Below are 20608 nucleotides of genomic sequence, written 5' to 3' on the forward strand. Positions count from 1 at the left end.
GAATGACTGCGGTTATCGGTATCTGTTATCGCATTACGAATTTTTATGTGGTTATCGTAATAGGTTGTGCAATTAGTGTAATCTACCTGGAAAAGACCTTCGTCCAATATCAGACTCCAACATTCTGTATTCCCTTGGCACGTGTGCTCGTTCGTCCGCGGATGAGGTTTTACGAGGGCTTGCTGCACGTCGTTCATGTGTGCCCTCTTCACTCGAGATACGAATTAGACACCGAGGTCTTCGTCGAAATTAATCAAATACTGTTGGAGGGTCAACTTTTCTCTTTTTGTTTTACGAGAAACTTCCACCCCGCGGCAAGAGTCGCACATCCATTCGCGCGGCGTGCGAATCTTAATTAATCAGGTACGATTTTTCGGTTAGTATATTGTATCGCGTTATTCCAGGGTGTTATTCCTGCACTCGGACGAATGTCTCAGTCCATTGGCGATTCTGCGATAAACCAAGTATCATTTTGAAAGGCACGAGACGAGAAGATTTGTGTATTCAACGTGGGCGGCCTTACGGAGTGATGCGAGAAGGGTTTCTCGGCCTCGTTCAAATCGCTTCGAGCCTCGTATAAATGAACGTGATGCGTTCCATAGAGATAGTCATTGTACTAGGTGGCTTTATCACTCGCGCACTTATATCTCACGTAGTTTAATCTCCGTCTCGATAGCGTATTACGCATCGTAGAATTTTCTGTTCACGTAACAACGAGATCCTTGGGATTAGACCGCGGGCGTACGAAACTTTATGCAAATTATCAACTTGGTGGCAGAGCCACCGGCTCGTCAAACGTACAAGGTCGGAACGAAGCGATCGCGGAAGTCCAACGTCCTCATTTTGCAAAACCAATTTTTCATTAACAATACAAAGTGTCTTCCCGGATGATGTCTGCACGGGAAACTCGTCGGTATCCTCGAAGGCGTGGTCTCCTCTAGCGTCTACCTGAAGATCTTAACTTCCCCCTTTTTTTCACCTCTTCTTCTGCGAGAACCGTTCGAACGTCGCACTATCAGCAGAATCGCGCTCGACTATAAAAGAAACCTTCCGGAACCGTTTATCGCGTCCATCTGCGGAGCGGATGTTCGCCAGCGAGCCCGCCTTTTCCCGGGCGATTGTTGGAGCCCAGCTTTTCCGCGAGATTAGCGTTCACTTCCAACCGCGTGTCGTCCGCGAATGTCAGCGCCGACGTCCAGGATCACAAACATCGCGATCGCGTCCACCGCGGTTCCACGGTAGTAGGGGCCTGTGCCACCTCTCCCATTGGCGGGGCTTTTCAGACGTCTTCCTCCACGTGCACGCGAACAAGTCTTGCACACGTACGCGTTGCGTCACGTCTCTCGCTGGACGGACTCGCCACGGACTACCCGGGTAGGTCATTGTCACGATCGTTCTCTCCTACAACGATGCGATTTCTCGACGGGACGCATTGTACGATGTGCCCGTCGGAATTCAAGTCCGGGGAAACGTCAGCTTTCTAGGGGGGTTCTTCGGGATGCTTTCGAATCCACGGCGTGACTTCGTCTCGAATAGTTACGTCTTGCGCGTACTTTGTTAACCCGCTCATGCACGGGTTTCTGGGGTCCAACGCGCGTTTTAATTATTTTCTAGTCTCTGCTATCATTCGTGAAAACGTATTGACATACGGTGGTAAAATGTTTTGCGTACGCATGTATTTAAACATTTGAATGCATGTATCAAAATAGTTGCATTCTTTCTACAGATGTGAATTTTAAGGGCAAACAGTAAAAGCAATTTAGTTTATTACTAGTTTCTTCGCATATCTTTCTGCTTTCACATTTCTGGGTTATTGGAAAGATAAGAAGATGATGATTATTATATCACGAAGTACATATACGGCTATGACTGCATTGCTATATAATCGTATTATCGGTCAGCTACTGTCTGCGATAAAATTTAATTTATATTGTAAAATGCACGTCGCGAACGGAACAGACGGCTTACGAAGCAAGCTTACACGTATGACTTTCTCTAACGGGCATGATCTATTCGAGTCTAAAACTTGTTCTACGCGTGCTGTAAAATTCTATAATGCTATAAAGTGATAATGAGTCTTAAACGCCGAGTGATACCTTTTATAAGTATGTGCTAGAAATGATAATAGATCTTTCTCGTAGCTCCGGGAGCGAGAAAATTTTGAAAAAGTTAGAAAATTTAAAGATTCTACTTTAGCTTCTTGAGACGATTGTAAGAAGGTACACCCACAGAAAAATTTTCCGTATCCAATGCTATTGCACTTCAATGTATCATAAAATAGAATCGATACAGCGCCAATCATACCTATTTATTATAGAGAAAGGAATATTTTGACCTTAAATAAAAAATTCTAAAATCTAGAAGAAAATGATAGTATGTATCGTCTTTTGTCGAATATCGCGGTGTCAAGATGGAGGGAAATTTATTCTAAACGCCAGAATATATAAACTTACGTTTATAAGTTACTTTTGTCTCAATATAGTAAATTAATCTTTTTTAATTCGACAGAGGAGAATAAGAATTATTGATTTTATTTTCATATTGTCTTATTTTTATACTAAGTGAGGTTGTGAGAAATATAAACGCGTCAAGAATATTTTTTTGCCTCGGTAACAGAAATCCTTTCTGAGGGTGAATTAATTATGGAGACCGGAGTTTTTTTCTCGAAAATGATTAACAGTGTCATTGAACGAAAAATTTCTAAAAATTGTAAAAAATTAGCTACCGTTGTACAAATTATCACTGCAGTACATTATAGTCGAACAAATTGTCCCTGGTAATAAATCATAAATGAAGTCTCCCGGAAAGATCACGTTGTGATATCGTGAGTTATACAAGCGCAAAGCAATCCAACAAGTAATAATTATAATCAACGAGCCGGCGTGTATGCGAACTGTAAAAACGCATCGCGCGAATCTGCGACAACGAGTGCCACCGAATACAAACAGTGCGTTCTAACTGTCCAAAATGACAGCATAATACTCCTATTAAAACAACGAGTTGTAATGGTAGTTTATGATTGCCGCGTTTAGATTGCTGGATAATGAAACTTGTGTAAGAATCGGTACACAGATAACACAGTGCAGTCGCATCGAAACTTTAGAAAATATACGATAGTTTAATATCGATAATGGAAGTGTAGAAATCGAATGCGCAACATGTAATTAAATTGCAAATTGAAACTTTACAGAAACACGTATAACGCGTAATTAGAGCGGTGAAAATATAGAGGGGGAAATCCCCTATTATGAGATAGCAGGTTTTTAAAGTCCAAATTCAACCACAAATCTTTTTTCGCAACGATCTAACAATAAATTTTCCACTAAATAGATTTCTCTCTAAAAATCAATCCGTGAATTATCACGGAAAACAGTGAATAGTCACTGATTTACAGTACGCCACTGCGATTTTCAGTGGTATACTTATAACTGCAAATCAGTGACTATTCACTGTTTTCAGTGATAATCAGCTGATTGACTTTTAGAGAGTTCATTTCAAGAACAATAAATACGTGATGGAGCTAACAGATGATGTTTATTAATTTAGCAGAAACCCTACTATCTCATCATAGGAGACCTTCCTCTACGTATAAAATTTTTGTTACTATTAAAAATGTAGCTGTCACCAAGTGTTTCGTAAAAACAGAATCTTTAAATGTGATTTCTCCAAATTAGAGTTTCCCTTAAAATGGTTTTTCTTTCCGTCACATTGTTTTAATTGCACGCGACATTCCTGTCGATCGTGAGAATTACAGTTTTCACGAATGAAACTTTTCGATGAAAAGTACGAAAGCACGCGGAAGCGATCCATTTTCAATCGCCTCGTTACATTAACATGCGGTTTTAACGTATAAACGTGTGGGAGGGGTGTGCCGCGGGAATGGAGCCGCAGCGGTGTTGTAAATAAAGAATGTCCCGTTTATGGACCGTAAACGCCGCTCTAACTGTGCGGCTTTGCGCGTGGTTCTTATCTTCTCGACGTTTGTTTCCTACTTCGTATATCGCCGGCTGCTCCGCGTGGTATCACTGTGCCATTCCAAACCTCTCATTAACGGAATGTCGAAAAAAATCGCAAACGCCGTGGCCATTCCCGGCAACGGCATCCGCAGCTCCTTCAGCGTCTCTCAAAAGCAGCAGCTGCGCGTATCGCGAGTGGCATTAAATACGGCAGGAGAGTCGCTCTGGATGAACGTGTCGTTGCAAATCGAACGATTTATCAACCGCGGTCGTATCAAAGCACACGGCTGCTGGGCGCGAAGCGATTTAAAATAAAATAAAATTCCCTCCAAGTGATTTTGTTTACACGAAGATTATTGAGACGTATCAGGCGACATTGAAGACTGTTATTATAGAGAGACGATAATTCAACATCATCCATGACACTCGATTAGAAACCGTGTCGGATAGCTCAGGATAATTTTTCATTAATTTACTTGGGCGACATATGTATACGTTCGATAGCCTGCGTACTTTGTACATAAATCATTACATTGTCGCAATCACGGTAACATTGTATATGCAGCAATGAGAGGCACTGGCCTTGGTTTTAATCTACGGGCAATGAAATCAGGGTCGCTCGTACCTGGAAGGAGCGGTGGTGATGTGGAGGGTGATGGGGATGATGAAACTGCGGTGTGTGAATCATGTCGCCGGTCTCTGGATCCTCGCACCTGGATGTCTTTGCGACCTCGGCGTTACTCGAGGCGGTAATGGCCGCGTCGTCCTCTGCACTTGCGGAGTCGTCGGCGGTGTCGTCTTTCTTCTTCTTCTTCACTTCCGGCTTCGTTTCCTAACGATCAATCTTTATATAATGATCACAATATCGCGTCTTCGCCAAACACAGCGCACTAATCGTACAAAATTAAATTCCGTCCTACCACATACACGTTTTCAAGTAATGTAGACTCCGTAGATAATAAGCGAAACTAAATATAAAAGGCAATGAGAGTCAAACGCTAGTGATGACGCACGCGCACGTGTACATATATACACTAGCCCTTGACTTTCGTTACCTTTTATATTTATTTTCGAATATACGTTTTCTCAACAACCACAGTTTCAAATAACAGGCTTGCTGACAAAAATTATTATTATATAATATAATATTTAAATAGAGAGTATGTGGAGAAGAAAGACTATTATCGAGGTCAAAATAATTCTTGCTAATCTTATATGAATTTTCAACTGGTAAACAATGAAAATATTCCGATTAATCGCCCATTTACAAAGATAGAAGCGATTACAGTTTCACGATCCGTCTTGTAAAGCAGCTAGCTCGTCGTTGAAAGATAAAATATTAATGTATTGTCTATTCCTCATAAAGAGTGAAATTGTGGGTACTTTCAAGTAGAAGCTACGAAGCTATTCCACAAACCTCTGGTTGAGCCTCATCGAGGCCAACGAGTTGAAGCGCCTCCTCGAGATTAAAGCCCAGAGTATCGTTGCAGAGCAGGCCTTCTACACCGGCGCTTTCCAAGAGACTACCTCCGAGTAAGTCTGAAGTAAAGTCATGCTCGAGTCCTAGAGTGTCGTTTAAACCCAGAGACTCATCGGTTAAGTCAGCCAAGGGATGGTTGTCCAAAGCCAACGATGCTTCGTTGAGAAGCGGATCGTCCTCTTCGACGATGCTACTTGCACTTCCGTTCTGACTGCCGGAGCTGAGGATGTATTCGCCTGCAAAGATGCACACAAACGCTCGAGAGTGCTTCGATGAATTGATCGAAACTTAGCTAGATCGCGTTTCACGCAGCCCGGCGAGATCGACGAAAAATTAAGGCGTTTTCGATATTACATATGTGATTCATTGCGAGAAGCACGCGTGCTTTGATGCGGCAGGTGATGAAACATAAGCGAGCGTAAACAAGTTCGCGTGCGTTCGCAAGGTTCACGCAGAGATCACCCGAGAATACTTAATTAGTCGTTTGATTGCACACTACGACGTTATACAGGTTTCTTATCCATCCTATTATGCAACTTTGATCTGACACGACATCGACAACTTATTACAGGTTTCCTTATATGCATTCCATAATTTTTATCCAACATTGTAGTAGACTGTAGAATAGAGTCTTCTAATTATTTGCCTTTGGCATTAGTAAATTGTTAAAAATTAGTAGAATTACACATACACGCGCTCATGTGCATTTACAATAATTGAACATAAAAATTGTTTGAATATTTATATATATTTACGTAAGAGATTAAGAGTCGGGATGAAAATCGACCAATGTTTGCGTTTCAATCAAGTTTGTGTCTATGTAATGTCTGCAATTAAAGCTAATACTCGCTCGACTGCTTTAATTACAAAATAATTGTTGAGCTTATTCATATCTGACTATATTTGCGACGTCATAACACATAGAATAACTGCGACACTTAATTTCGAGATAACTGTTTTATCAATCGGTTATCGTTATTTAAAAAGCCGTTTACTGTTCTAGTCGTGTATTAAAATCACTGTCACGTTCATTGGCGCGCAACAAAACTGTTAGTCTCGAATATCTTCGCTTTTCTTGCATCCACACTCCCAAACAAAGTAATTAGTAGCATCGTGATTAATCGTTTATCGCAACCACCTTATTACGCGTACGTGAATTGTGAGAAAAAATAAATTCAGAACATTTCACCGAATAAACTCGTGACTCGGCAGAAACGGACCCGAAGCGCGGCGCTCGAAAACTGGCAGCTAGCGACGGACAGGAAAAATTTTTCAGGGTAACAGGGAGAGAAAAACTTAACTAATTGAGAGACAAAGAGGGGTGTTGTTGGAGATCCACCTGCTCGTTCTAGCAGCCCTACGTATGTTCCCGCCCTACGACCAATCGCGCGATCGCGTCGTTTCATCCCTTGCGCACGCATGAAAAGATAACATGGACAAGGCTGTTCCAATCGTTCACGGTTTCCAAAATGCGCAACGGGCAACTAATACAATATACTTCCATACGTCCCGGTCAGACAGGTAACACTTTTTATATTCGAACAATAAAAGTTTTTAAAGTTGAAAAATTGCTCGCCCCCTTTTTTGAGAATCGCTCGACGTCAGAATGTTGTTTTTTAAAACTGTACAACAATTTTGCATGTTGTGAATGATTAGATAGATATAAGAAGAGACAGAGTTTTTAATAAAAGTTATTCAATTAATCAAAATCATTAAAGGTACTTAATATTTTTACACTATCATAGTTACATATCGTTTATAAAAGTAAGATATCGTGAGTAAGATTAACGATTTAATTTGCACAATAAATATTTAATACAGAATAACTGAATATATTTAGCTTACGAATTTTACCAATAAACGTATAATATAAAATTGAACATGCTTTGCTAGTATTGAATACGATGATACATTTCAGCTGACTTTTAGGAATTTTGATGTTGAACTTTCTTATTTGTGGCTATCACGTGCTACAGAATATACCACATTTCGTTAGAACATTAAGTATAAAAGGGCTCTTAGATTTTCTACCTGAACTTTCGTCAAAACATCGATAATATCGAGCCGCTCAAGCGAGCTACTTCTACGTGTGAAACATTTCCGTCGAACACAAAAGCGTACTCCTTTCTCTCCTCGTAACAGGGCGATGTTATTAGAGATAATAATCTCATAAAATAATAATTCCTCTTTCGGGGGCTGCCTGGAACCCGGGCAAGTCCGCTTGACGAAACGGCGGACAGGTTGACCGTGAAAGAGGAGGATTTTCGTCCTGCACGGTGTTCCTACCGATGAGTGCCTCCCAGTAGAGAGAGAGAGAAAGAGAGAGAGAGAGCTCGTACCTTTTGGATGCCTATTACATTAACGAGTGGTGGCGGCCATTGTCTGGCCCAAATGCGAGGCCGACCGCGCGATAATGGCCGTCTATAATTTGAGGGAAGTCAGAACAGCCCCTTCCCGTTCGACGTAAAGCCTATTTAAAGCCCGGTGGAATTATGAGGTGAAATTACTTTCAGCCACACACACGCCGAAGTGTGTGCGCCACGCGTAATTGGTGTAAGCATAATTTTTAACCGGTGCAGCATGATTTTTGTGTCTTTTATTATACCGTGCTCTTTTTGCTTCTCTCTGCTATATAACAGATATTTACAAAATATAATTTCTGTCACGTCCTTATTCCCACAGTAGAAATTTTTCGTATGTGCAGGCATTGAAAATGTAACAAATGCAATTTTGTCTCGTTCTCCAATTAAGAGAAATGGATCATAAGATAAAATATGCAGCAAAAGAAGTTACAAATAGATGCTACAATACTTTAGTAGCAATTTACAGTCGAGAAAAAGATAGGACAGATTTTCTTTCTTTACATAAAATTAGCAAGGGAATTTTTGCAATACAAGATATTTACATATTTTATATTCTCGTTTTTTTTTGTTAATACTCTGTTAATACTTATTGCTCTAGAAAATCAATTCGTCTAATAAGATTTCTGTTTAAGAGGAAAAATATACCAATTCTTTTCACAAATTTCACACGATAGATTTTTGATATTGCGTTGACTGCACGAAGAGTTGAAAGTTGGTCCCCAGTCGTGTAAAGTTTACCGCAATCGCTGACGATTATCATTTTAAGGAGTAAATAAGAAAGTCCTGGTTTTCCCCAACGCTCGAGATTCTGCCGTCGGAATGGATTTTCCTTCGACCAAGCCCCGTCGCACGGAATTCGCTCTATCACGCTGCATCTAATGGCGCGGCCCTCCGGCTTTTTCAATTCCACGGCTTCTTTGAAGCCCGCGTTCGGCTTTTTCCACGGCCACGGGAATGTCGACAGATCATTTCTCATATTTCGCGCGCACGCTTAACGACCATTTTCTTCCATCCCCCTCCCCCCGCCCTTCTTTTTCTCTACCTTTAACCCGACGGTCCGACGCGTTGGATAATAATTCTTGCATTACTCGACAGAATTTTCGGTGCCGACGATCCTGTGCTGAGGATCGAGAGAAACGCGCTCTTGTTCGATATTTTCCCAATTCGTTCGCAGACGGCGTCACCGGAAGAGAATCCTCGTGGCCGAATGCGCCGGCACGATTGTCCTTTCCTGAGGGGGTGACAATGCGTATACATGCGTCGCGATAATCTCGTTCGTACCCCTCGACAAAAGGGCGACAACCTGGTACCGGTTAACTCCGGAACGGAGCTTGACGTCTCATTTGGAGCCGAAGGAACGCGCGAATCGTCGCGCGTCACCTGCCGTGAACGATAAATCGTAATTGCGATCATCAATCCTGCCGCTGATCGATGTCGAACTGTCGGCCGTTTCGTCGTGTCTTGTTTCGTCGTACGAGTGTGCGAGACCGGTCGGTCGATTGGATGGACGTGTCCTCGATGTGTCTTATGCTTATCGTATCTCTTTAAAAGCTTGTGGTTGATCTTTTTAGCTAAACATGGAAGTTCATTAGGAACTTAACGTGATTAAACTCTAACGGGAAGATAATTAATAGCATCCACCTTTGAAGAATATGTGGAGAAAGGAGTTGCTAGTGCTATGCGGCAATAACATTAACATTATTTGGTATGTTTTTTATTAAATGAATAACTTGTCGCAAATAGATAAAACATGTCTCTTCAAACAAATTGAACTTCCTATAACCGCACTTGACAAATAACATGTTTTTGTTAATTGCTTTTGGTAATTACTGCTGCGTTTGAAAGAATAGGACATAAACTGATCGGCAAGTATAACCATTCATCGCCTGTCGCATAAATTCAAAGTTTTCCATTGAAAAAACAATTGCACTCGTAAATTTTCTGATTTTGTTTTCCATAATCATAGATAAATTACATTTGGGATATTTTGTGAGATGTATGTATTTAGAATCATCAGAATATGCGAAAATATTAATTGTTTGATAACGATTGATGCTAGAGTCGAGACGGCAAGCATTTGAAAAAATATCCGCAGGCAAATCGGCGAGTTTAAGAGGAACTAATCGACAGTATAAGATTCGACAAGTGTGAACTGAACTCTCTCGTGAACATTGTCAATGAAGTGTCGCATGTCCGTTGTCAAATCGCGGCGATTAAGACAAATTGCTGTTAAAGCAGCTACACGTGCTTGCGTTACGCAATACTCGGAGTCGCGCTGCAGTACGATACAAGTATACAAGTCGCTTTTCTACGCATACCTTTGTGAGCTAGCTTCTAATCCAGGATGCCAAAGAACCCGGAACGTAATCCAAAACTCAGTTCACAACAGTTAACCACAGTAACAGTACTCGAGTCACTGAACTATTAATCGTTAATCGTATTAATAGCAAACAATTGCCAACATACGCTCAAGTTCTCGCACTAAACACATCGTTTCGTTTACGGATCCGCAACTCGAATGACAACGTTATTCTTCGGGAACAGCGTTTTCCTGCAGCTGGAGCATCGGTCTCTCATCACTCCGACAGGCAACAAAATGTCTGCGCAAACAACACCCAGCAGGATTCCCAAAGGCTAATCCTCGTCACATTCCTAAGCGTCTTTTACACTGGCGCGTTATATATCATATGAATGATCTTAGATTTTCATAATCGTCGTCGTCGGCGGCAATTAAGGATCTCCAACGGGACTTTTGACTGGAGAGAAAATTGCGAAAACTCGACGCACACCGGACTGAACCGGACTGGACTAGACTGGACTGAACCAGATCGAAGTTAGGACTGAATAGGGGATTCCCTTTATCGTCCCGTGGTGTCGATCGCCTCTGCGTTATACGATCCGATCTTGAGAAGAGTCATAATATCCGGGCACCGCCAACAGACGAGTTCGAAGCGAACGCAGCATGGAGTCGACTGATAGACTATCGTATAGCCAGGCATTGCCTAACCACGGGCTGGTCGAGTATTGTGCCAAGCCACGGGCTCTCCGTTAAAAAACGGACCAATCACGACGGGGTTGGCTGTTACTCCAATATGGCTGCCAGACAATACGCGGCTCGGAGGCGAGGTGGGAAGAGAGGGAAGGTCTCTCTACCCGTAATGCCATTCTCCGGCTCCCCACTGCGATCCGGGAACGTATACCCGGGCTTGATCCGTTGCTCGTTGCCGTGCCACGGGCTTACTCAGGGGTGCATCTTGCCCTGGTATCCCCCGAGTCATCCCCCGACTTAGCAAACCCTGCCTCTCGCCCTGAGGACCGCCACCAATTGCTCCAATAGCGTTTGTCGTAATATCACTCGCAATGGGACTCGGACAATTTTTCTCCTGAAAGATAAAAGATCTTGCAGGAGAAAAATTTATGTGGGATGGGGGGTTGTACAATTACGTATGTATATGGAAATGCGGATATGTAACTATGGAAAAAAAAGTTTATTTATGTTGACATCTGAGTTGAGAAAATGTAGGTAAAAGAAGTTGTACTCTTAAAAATATTTAAAAATTAAGCAACTTGTAAAATCAATATCTAGAGTTTAACTAAGTAAAGAGAAACATTTTAACTTCGGTGACTTCAATTTCAGGATTAAATATAAAAATATATAATGACACTTTTTACATATTAAATTATATCGTGTGTGAGAGAATTGATTTTTTTATTCGTCGCAAACTTTGTTCCAATTTTACACCAGTTACTAAATATCTTCTATTGAAAGATAATTTTGAAGCACACAAAGCACGCTTTAAATGTTGATATACGTAAAATTTTATAATAAGTACAGTTAGGAGGAACAAAAATATAATGGAAACCACAGAGGTAACCTGTAGGAAGTGGAGGGGAGGGGAGGAAGAGAGAGAGAGAGAGAGATATCCATTGCTGCTACAATTATTAGCATTGTTTTTGTACATTCATATAAACATGCCTATTTAATCCTCACAGTGACTAGCCACTCTAAGAGCCAGTCACTAGGTTAAAACCGCCGGATGATAAAGCGTGTAAACCACCGCTGTTAAGATGCTATCTAAATCCTGTCAAATGCCCACTCCATTGATACCCCTTATTCTTGTGTCGTCACTCTCATTCGAACGCAGTTCGAGATCCGCCGGCATATATTGGAATAATTTCATAATTGCCGCCGATACGGTCGGTATACTTATTATGCGCACTCTAGGCTGCTTGACAGTGCCTATAGGTCTCCGATGAATGCATAAACCTGGTGACCGTGACAATCCTTGATCGTCAGCGACAACGTCACAGTTAAATAACTTTTCAGCGCGGATAAGTCATCAGCTAAAATCGGGAAACTATAAATTAAATGGAGCGTAACTTCTTCCCCCCCGAATCCATAAAAGTTAATTCTTTCCATAAAGAATACCTAATTAATACATTAATTCCGTAAATAGCATCAGAAAGTAGCACTACATCACTAGCATACTATATTATCATACCACGTTTATCGTAGCCATAAATTCATGAATTAAAATCACTTCAAACTGGGGAGGGGAACTGCATGATTTACCGATATCGTGTCACGTAATAACTGTGACCGTGCCGAATGCAAACGTTGCCACAATCTTAGGTGTAACTTGGCTCGTTATCAGTTACTACTTTCCATCATCAAGATCTGAAACGTTTCGCGTCGTTTCCTACGGACAATTTTGCGGATCTAGCCGGACTATTGAAGAGAGTGACGCTATTTCAATTTACCACGCCAACGTCACTTCATCATGAATATGTCGAAGAATATCGGCACCTAATGGCAAACGTAGCGCCATAGCGCTGATTTATTAACCAATAAGTGCAAATCACTGTATCTGCCAGTATGCCGCCGCGAACGAGCTATAGGACCGTCGACAAAACTGTAACGTAACAATACGCAGTCGATCCTGCGGAATTGTCCTGAGGAACGCGGCCCGGGACACCTTATGCAGCCGATAAATAATAGTAGCTGCATGAAGTTGTGCTTTCCAATATTCCGCCAATATTCCAGGCTCGTTCCGGAACGTCGGCTGACACCGACACGGCTCCTTTCGACTTTTTCTCTTCGTTTCCTCGTCAAACGCGTAATGCGAGTTTATTATTCAACGGCGCGCTCAATAGCAACATGCCGTCGGAAAGTGGCCTGAACCCGTTTACTGTTCCTTTAGCATACATCCGACTCGGCGATTACCCCGTAACACTTAACACAACGATGTGCAAAGCGATAAATTCTTCATCGTTTTTACTGTCGGAAATTAAAATTACGCGCAATCACTTTTGAGCATCCTGGGTGGTGATTAATACACCAATCGTTGACCGCGGAATAGTAGTGCAAATCAGTAATGATCTCGTATATTTTGAGAAGCGTGACACTCCATTTTATTTTGGTATTGCACAAAATTTCCATAAAAGTCTCCCCGTTATCTACAAAGCACTTTTGCAGTTTAAGGCCTGGTTTTTCATTTTCTGGGTAACTGTTAACCAGAAACTAGTCGATTCTCTATCTATTCTTAGATAATAATATAAAAAGGGACGACTAACTGCTGGTTAACAGTTAACCAGAAAATGAAAAACTGGACCTGTGTGTTTTCACGGTTGCGTTCAGCTATATCAGTTTCGGACATCGATAGCCATCTTGACTAACAATGAGGCGTTGTACCAGCAATTGTAAAACGAAGTCGGGTATCGAAATTCACGGTAAGGTAACGTAATTAAGGGAATAATGGCGGCTGAAAAACGTTGGTCATCGCCCAGACAACGGACATGCCGCGTAATCGAATACGCTCACAAAAACGATGTCACACCTCTCTTTTCGAGCAAACAGTTTGCAGATCCGTGAATACGTCATGACACGGTTCGGTAATCGTGGAAGTAAACACGAAAAGCTACGCCAAACAGTGCGATAGATAGAATTAAAATTAATAAATCCATATTTCTGAAATGAAAACGCATGCACGGCATATTTGGAGCTTACGTTACTGCGATGTTACACTTCGTTAGGCCAGAATTAAAAGAGCAGTAATGAGCACTGCTGATGATTACACCGAAGAAAATGAATCTTTCGCCACCGTAACGTATGTACTTAAAAAACCACTTATTTCCGATTGATATCGATTAATATAAAATTGAAATTGCGGTTAAAATAAAACTGAAAGCGTAAAGCGGACAAAATTAAGATTCTGGAGCAAAATGTGAAGCAGGAAGAACGCAAAATCCGAATTTTCCAGTTTTGCCACGCAGAAAGAGCAAGGTAATCAAGACGGCATTCGTACACGAGGAAGAATTCTGAAAACGAGGTCAGAAACCTTGCTAACACCTCATACATACAAGTCATTCTCGATCTGGTGGTGCCCGTCAATGAGCATTGTTGCCACCTCATAGTATGACGTTCTCTCTTCGTGTCTAGCTTGCACTTTTCGATGGCCACGCGTCCACCGGGAGAGCCAGGCGGTAGTCGAGTCATGCTTAGAAGGTGCATTTTTCTCATTTCGACTTCCGAAAACTTCGTCTCCCGTTACCTATCTCCTTCCGGCTTAGCCCGTCATACCGGAGGGCGTTCGCCAACCGGCCAGACACGAAGCGACGGTGCTTCCTTCAGGTATACCGTTCAAACCGCGAGCCGAGCAAACTGCGGTAGCTCGTGCGGAATATTTTATTGTAACGCGTCGCCTGTCCAATAAAAACTCGAGTTTTATTGGACACTTCGCAAAAGCGGGCGAAGTCGAGCGTCGGCCCGCGAGAAACGTGCTCCGAGAGACAGATGCTATCGTGACTTTACGTCGAGAATAACGCGCTCTGTGCTGGAAGATTTGCAGTGCACGAATGGACATCATTTTGGATAAAACTGGAATTCCGCGAAGAATGATTTTTTCACAATAAAAATCTCTGCTAACATTTAGGTGAGAAATATCTTTATATATAATATCACAAATTTATATGTAAGTTCAATAAGTCCGTTAATGTGACAAAGGAACCTGCTCTAGAAATGATTATTCTTGGCAGCAATATTCTATCTATATTTAATATTAATGTAGCAACCTTTGTTGCCATACTTGTTTCTTAGTCTACCTCACAAATGCTGATTTATAACGGTTTGGCTGCTTCCAAAGTTCCTTGTTGCAAGTTGTGGTGATGCACAAATTCTTCCGCGGGACATAGTAACCCACATGACAAAACAGATTTTAAATCGGTCAATCTCTAACTATTATTATGCTTTTCATATGTGAAAGAACTTTCGTCTCCACTGGAGACAAGTGGAGAAATTTATTAAAACGTAGACGATGGTTTTCGTGAAAAAGTTTTCGAATTAACACGCTATGAATATTTAGTATTAAAGTATTTTAATCAATTCAAGAAAGACTCTGTATCTTGAAATGTTATTTACACTTTAAATGTTTAACGTGCATATTTTTTATGTTGCGCTTCCATATTGTGCTTCCATATTGCACCAGAAACCTCTGTGTATTCATTATATCTATGTCAATGGCTAGATTCCTTTTTCAACGGAGATACTCCCTTTATTAAATTTCTTAAGAATAATGATCAATTGTAAGGAATATTACGATTACAGTTGCGAATAAGCGTGCATTTAAATAAGTATCTACGCATTATTGCTTTCATTATACATAGCCCATTCCTACGCCTGATTGATACAAAATAGCCGTTCCTTTTATTGCTCGCGAGAGATTCTCAGGAAAGTCCATCGACAAAAAAATATCTTGATGCATTAATGACAGGTTGGAGGTAGAACGGAGAGGGTGTCTAGAAAGGGCTAATGGTACTTGAGGTGACAGGCTGACCTTAACCCACGCGGTCTGATACATATCTATCCTAAATCAACACGATTCTACCAGAAGAACCTCGCCTCGGTGTACTAGCAATGCGGTCTTTTGTTTATTTAATGTTTGGCTTTGCATTCTTTCCCGTACTCGAGTCCGTGTTTTAGCCAGCTTAGTCAAGAATACTTCATGTTCTAATATGATTTATCTGGTGATAATAGAAACGTTCAAGTTGTACGAAAAATGCCTATTTATTTAAAAAAAAAAAGATATCTCAATAAATTGTCAGTAATTTACAGTTTCTTCGAGCTCGAAAAGTATCGTGACGATTGTGAATGCTGAAAGTAAACGGATTTTCCTCTCACGGTTATATTGTGTTATATTATCCGGTAGCAAAAGTCGAAAGTCGAATTCGGTGAGGTTTCGACGGGCCGCAGGGCACAGCGGTCGCTTATAGAACTAGCATGATTTGCAAAAAACCTCACAAAATCGTAGAGACGATCTCAACCAGGTAACGACTTCTACAGACTGTAGACAAGCTCTATTGTACGGCGGCAAGAACTTCGAAAAGCCAAAAGGAAGAGGAGGGAAGGGGGGAGGAGGAGGAGATGCCACGAGCTTAATTTTTCATCGTTACTGGCGACTGTCGTCATCTCCGACACTCTGTGCAGCTTGACTCTAATACGAGTTTTATGTTAATGTTTTAATCCGCCGATAGGATTGAAACGTTTGAGATATACGAAGGACGCGGCGAAAGAACGGAGGAAGCTGCTCGTGCTCGACGAGAAGGAATCCGGCCCTTTTATTGAGCACGTCGACGCGGCTTTAAAATGGACGCTCTATAGTGACTCTCTCTCTCTCTCTCCCTCTCCCTTCCCTCATCTCTTTCCTCGCGCTTGCACTCTCTCGCTGTATTCCATTTTATTAATACGAGATTAACGAAGGGATTAATTAAGGTGCTCGGACGAAGAATCGGAGCCGGCTCGGCCAATCCGGGCAGATACAATTACGCCAAACGCTGCGATTGGCATTCGTACTCGGTTTGCGAGTACTGTGAAACATAATACGTTATTACAATTATATTTATCAATGTCAGCCTTCATTACAGATAATGCCCGCATGTTCTGCGCTGGTGAGATATTCGCGAGATAATTTCGAGCATCGTCGCTTCGCATGACGTCGAGCGGTTTTCACCGAAGGTGGAATTCACAGTTTAATTAGTTAGTTAATTTTCTCGCGCGCGATTCTATGTACTTAACACGCGCGCGAAAGCACAATATGGTATATGACGCAAAAGTCGAACGTTTTCTCTCATCTACAGTTGCTGCGAATCGTACACGAGTGCTCGAGTGTAGAAAATCCTTTCTAGAAGAAAATGCTTCGGATCATTAGTAATTTGACACGGGCCTTTTTAAAACAAATTTCATAAAGAAATAGAGAGAGCACGGTGGTGCTCTCTTGTGTATCTTGTGTATACCATTAAATTTAAATATTTAATAGTACGATATACGAGTTCAAGTACATATACCTTGTATATATTAAATTGAATTAGTTTGTAATATAGAAATCCAACTCGGATTCTTACAAAACTCACATTGTGAAGTCGAAGAGCGCATCGAAAATGTTCAACGCGATTCTGTTTTTGCATTACGTATTGTACTGGCGCGATTATATTTTTGCGTATTATGCTGGCACGAAGCTAGACATGACGTCGCGGCTATTGTTGCCGCCTATTTTCATCCCGAGGCTTCCTGGAAGTGCCCTCCTGGATTCGTCCCGAATCCGTGGCGTGCAACGAGCCGCGATATGAGTAATGGTGCGTGCTCGTGTTACAGGGGTGGATGTGGCAAGTCATGGCTCCGAGTATCCCTGTAACCCCCATACACGCCTCGCCAGCTGCCCTCGCAGACACATCCCCCATGGGGGCCGCCGCGCCGCTGCCTGGCATAGCTGGACTAACATGGCGGAACACGCACAGCTCCAAATATTGATTCCCTCTCGGGGACGTGGCGAAGAATCGAATCGCGCGCCCATAAAAATTGTCCGCCGAACAACGAATTGCCATAAACTAGGACATCGCTTCTCCCGAGAGACTTCGACGCCACGAAACCCTTTGATCCCTTGCGCATTCGTTACCCGTTACAATCCTCGAAATGTTTAGTTTTTCTAGGGCGATTAAGTAGGACACGAAAAAGAGGGGATCATATTCGAAGTTGATTTTTTGCAGTTATTCGAAAAGGAGGATGACGAGGAGCTTTCGAGAATCGCAGAGCACCCGATCTGGAGTGGAGTGCGGTCCGAAGTGGGGTTCCGCGTCTAATTCCAAATCCACTTCGGCAGGAATTGGTCACGGCTATTGCCATGCGTGGAGATAGTCGGATATTATTTTTTTCCCCCTGGAGGCAATCCTTGACGAATCGAAGCGGAAATTAACGCGGTCTATCGATTGCGTCTGCCGTTCCTTGCGTTCGACTGCATTTTCTCGTTTCTATCCTTTTCATATCGTCTTTCTGTATTCGTCGACATGAGACTTTACACCATTATTAATTCGCTTATCGACATAACAGGGTCGTGATTATATTTGCGAAGTTAAGAAAGAAACTAAATCGACCAATCTGTACTTCACGTTTCACGTGCGTGCGTTCGCCATCAAAATGAATTATCTCGCTAACTCAAAACCTTCCGTTTAAGATAAAAAGTAAACGAATTAAATACTTTGGAGGTTTAGATATCATTCACTCTGCGATTTATTCCTCTGTAATAAATCAGAAGAATTACATAACGTGAAATAACGCTGTCATCATACACGTAGGATATAAAAGCTCACGGATAAAATTGCGCACTTCTTTTAATGAGTTCACCTACAGAATAGCGTGAAAAAACTAAATTTTATCCGCAGGAGGATTGATTCGCTCTAACTCCGTGAATGTAATATAGGTAACGAAATTTGATAAGGCCCGTCTTATCTCATACGCACTCCTCTAACGGCTTCTATTCCCTAATTAGCACGCCGATGCCGAAATTGGAAACAGACGGAAAATTAGTCGATCGCGCCTGGGCGGCCGCGCATGGCGGATGCGGCCATGCTTTCCATCCCTCTTTTCCCCTCGTGATTTCAGTCCACGCACGAATCCACGCACTATGCGCCGCCCGCGCACGTGGCAGATGTTCAGTTTTATGCGCTCACGCATGCGTTCCCATCGAGAGGTCCCCACCAATCCCAATTTCGCTGTCCCTCTACTCGTCCCGTATCGATATACAGCTCGTTCCCTCGATTCACCGAAATATCGAGGAAATTGCGTTGCCTTTTGTACCACGAGATAGACGCTCTTTGTTAGAGCACGACGCAAAATATTCGCGGACTTCGTATTCAATTCCGTTTTAAAATGCAAATTTACACTGCTATCGACTGTATCACGTTCAAAATACAAGTATAAATATTGATCTTCGTTTAACAATGCACGTTTTTTAAATATTTTTGTATTCTGACTAAAAAGATTTTTAACTTGAAAAACAATACAGAAAATACCACGTGTATGTACGTCGTATTAAAACAAAATTATTCCTAATGTTCTGCTCAAGACAGCTTGCTTTGCACGCTCTTTAGCTAAAAGTGCACGAATTTTTGGCTAGCTATTAGCAATGTCAATAATAAAATTTTAATTCTCCATGTTGTGAGAATAAAACAAAATAACAGAAGTTATTAGTAATAAAGAATTACGTAACAAAGTATTAGAAGCAATCCGCTACTCTTTTATAAACTTAAGAGGTAATAAAGAAGCACATTTTCAACATAGAATCGGCAGAAACATTTAGTTGGTATCCTTTATATATTTAATAACCAAATTATTGAAGTAAAAGAAATTCAACTTTATAAATAACACCATGCTTGTCAATGTGGTAATATTAATAGGAAATGAACAATGCCATTGCAAATTTATTTAAAGAAATATAAAAAGCCTTCGTAAATCTTTCGCCAGTTAAAAACTCCGTCCCTCTACATTAGTTTTCCATCTTTTAAACGTTCTTTGCGCAACATTACTCAATATCTAGCGATTGATCAATAAATTGTTTTGGTTTTACATAGAGTTTCTGCGCGATAATCTCGTATAGCTTATTCTCTTCGAGTCGTATAGCCGCAGTCGCAGATAATGTCGCGGGCATATCTAAGAAGGCGGAGTTGTCGAGGCTGAACGCCCATTACACGACTTGAATCTCATGAGGCGTAACGAAAACCGATCTCCCGGCGTAACGTCGATCTCGATAAAGGTTATTCAGTATCGAAGGTGCTAATAGTCGGCTACGCGATTATTCGAATCTTTCCGTTCGTATAGACGTATTGTAATAATAAATATAAAAGTATCACGGAGCGGACCCGATCGAGTTACGCTCATTTCAGTCGATCACCGATCGCGAGCACTGCTATTAAGATCTGTATGCCTGTGATAATAGTCCCGACGTTCAAAATACGTTTCACCTTGGCCGAACCACGTGTGGCGCGAGAGTATTTTCGATAATTGTGTAACAACCGAGCGAGTAAAACGCATTATACGATCCTATATACATTTAATCGAGACACATTCACGATACGTAGACGGTAACATGCCAAGCGTTTCTAATGCGCCCGCGCTCGGGACAATGCGATGATAATTTATTCCGTGGATGTAATTTTTTTACATACGAGCCGCCGTACAATCCATCATGCTTCGTCAAATTGGTACAAGCACCTTGCGCTCTGCGGCGGAAACGTATATGCTCTGCCTCCTTTCATCTATTCCTCTTTTCTTTTCATTTCGAACTACCAACCTCGCGCGCGGATATCGCGATTGGCACGAAATTCGTCTCGTGAATATATAATGATTTTCCATGCAAATACCAATGCAGCTTGCGGCACAAAGTTTTTTTAAATAAATTTTGCATTATATTCAAAGCCAATTTCTTTATAGAAAGGCTAGCGACAAAGATCAATACCTTCCACAATTTTTTATAACATTGAGT

General features: G+C 41.6%; 1 protein-coding gene across 3 annotated transcripts in view; it reads right to left on the reverse strand.

The window, feature by feature from the left end:
* LOC105568021 (segmentation protein cap'n'collar-like) overlaps positions 1-20608 on the reverse strand; it is a 73682-nt gene that overhangs the window by 10870 nt on the left and 42204 nt on the right. For all 3 annotated transcript variants that reach the window (XM_012023369.1, XM_012023370.1, XM_012023371.1), the window contains exons 4-5: positions 5374-5672; positions 4582-4788 (exon numbers count right to left, since the gene is read on the reverse strand). In XM_012023369.1, the coding sequence (XP_011878759.1) occupies positions 4582-4788; positions 5374-5672 (506 nt within the window). The remainder of the gene's footprint in view (positions 1-4581; positions 4789-5373; positions 5673-20608) is intronic.

This window comes from Vollenhovia emeryi, unplaced genomic scaffold (assembly GCF_000949405.1).
Source record: "Vollenhovia emeryi isolate VEMERY1.0 unplaced genomic scaffold, V.emery_V1.0 DF939132.1, whole genome shotgun sequence".
NCBI classification, from domain to species: Eukaryota; Metazoa; Arthropoda; class Insecta; order Hymenoptera; family Formicidae; genus Vollenhovia; species Vollenhovia emeryi.